Source organism: Phaethon lepturus, unplaced genomic scaffold (genome assembly GCF_000687285.1).
Source record: "Phaethon lepturus isolate BGI_N335 unplaced genomic scaffold, ASM68728v1 scaffold31539, whole genome shotgun sequence".
Taxonomy (NCBI): domain Eukaryota; kingdom Metazoa; phylum Chordata; class Aves; order Phaethontiformes; family Phaethontidae; genus Phaethon; species Phaethon lepturus.
The window spans coordinates 6,699-6,926 of NW_010563292.1; the positions used below are offsets into that span (position 1 = coordinate 6,699).

Here is a 228-nt window from a genome sequence, read left to right on the forward strand (position 1 = left end):
CATGGTCCAAGGGCAGGAAGATGCTTTGGGGCACTGCTGGCTCACTGGCCCCTTTTTCTCCATACCTCCTTGGTGTGGTGGTTGTCTTTCTTCCCTGCTTTCTCCTGCTTCTGCTCCGGCACCTTGCTCTGCCGCCGGCTCAGCCAGCCGGCTGCGGTGCTCTGCCCATCACCATGGACCTGCGTCGCCTCGGCTGGGCTGCGCTTGGGCAAGATGGCCGGGTAGGGG

At 63.6% G+C, this 228-nt stretch overlaps 1 protein-coding gene across 1 annotated transcript in view; it reads right to left on the reverse strand.

Moving 5' to 3' along the window:
- Positions 1-228, reverse strand: part of PLIN1 (perilipin 1) — a 5,636-nt gene that overhangs the window by 1,710 nt on the left and 3,698 nt on the right. Inside the window, exon 6 of the mRNA XM_010294533.1 lies at positions 66-193. Within this exon, the coding sequence (XP_010292835.1) occupies positions 66-193 (128 nt within the window). The remainder of the gene's footprint in view (positions 1-65; positions 194-228) is intronic.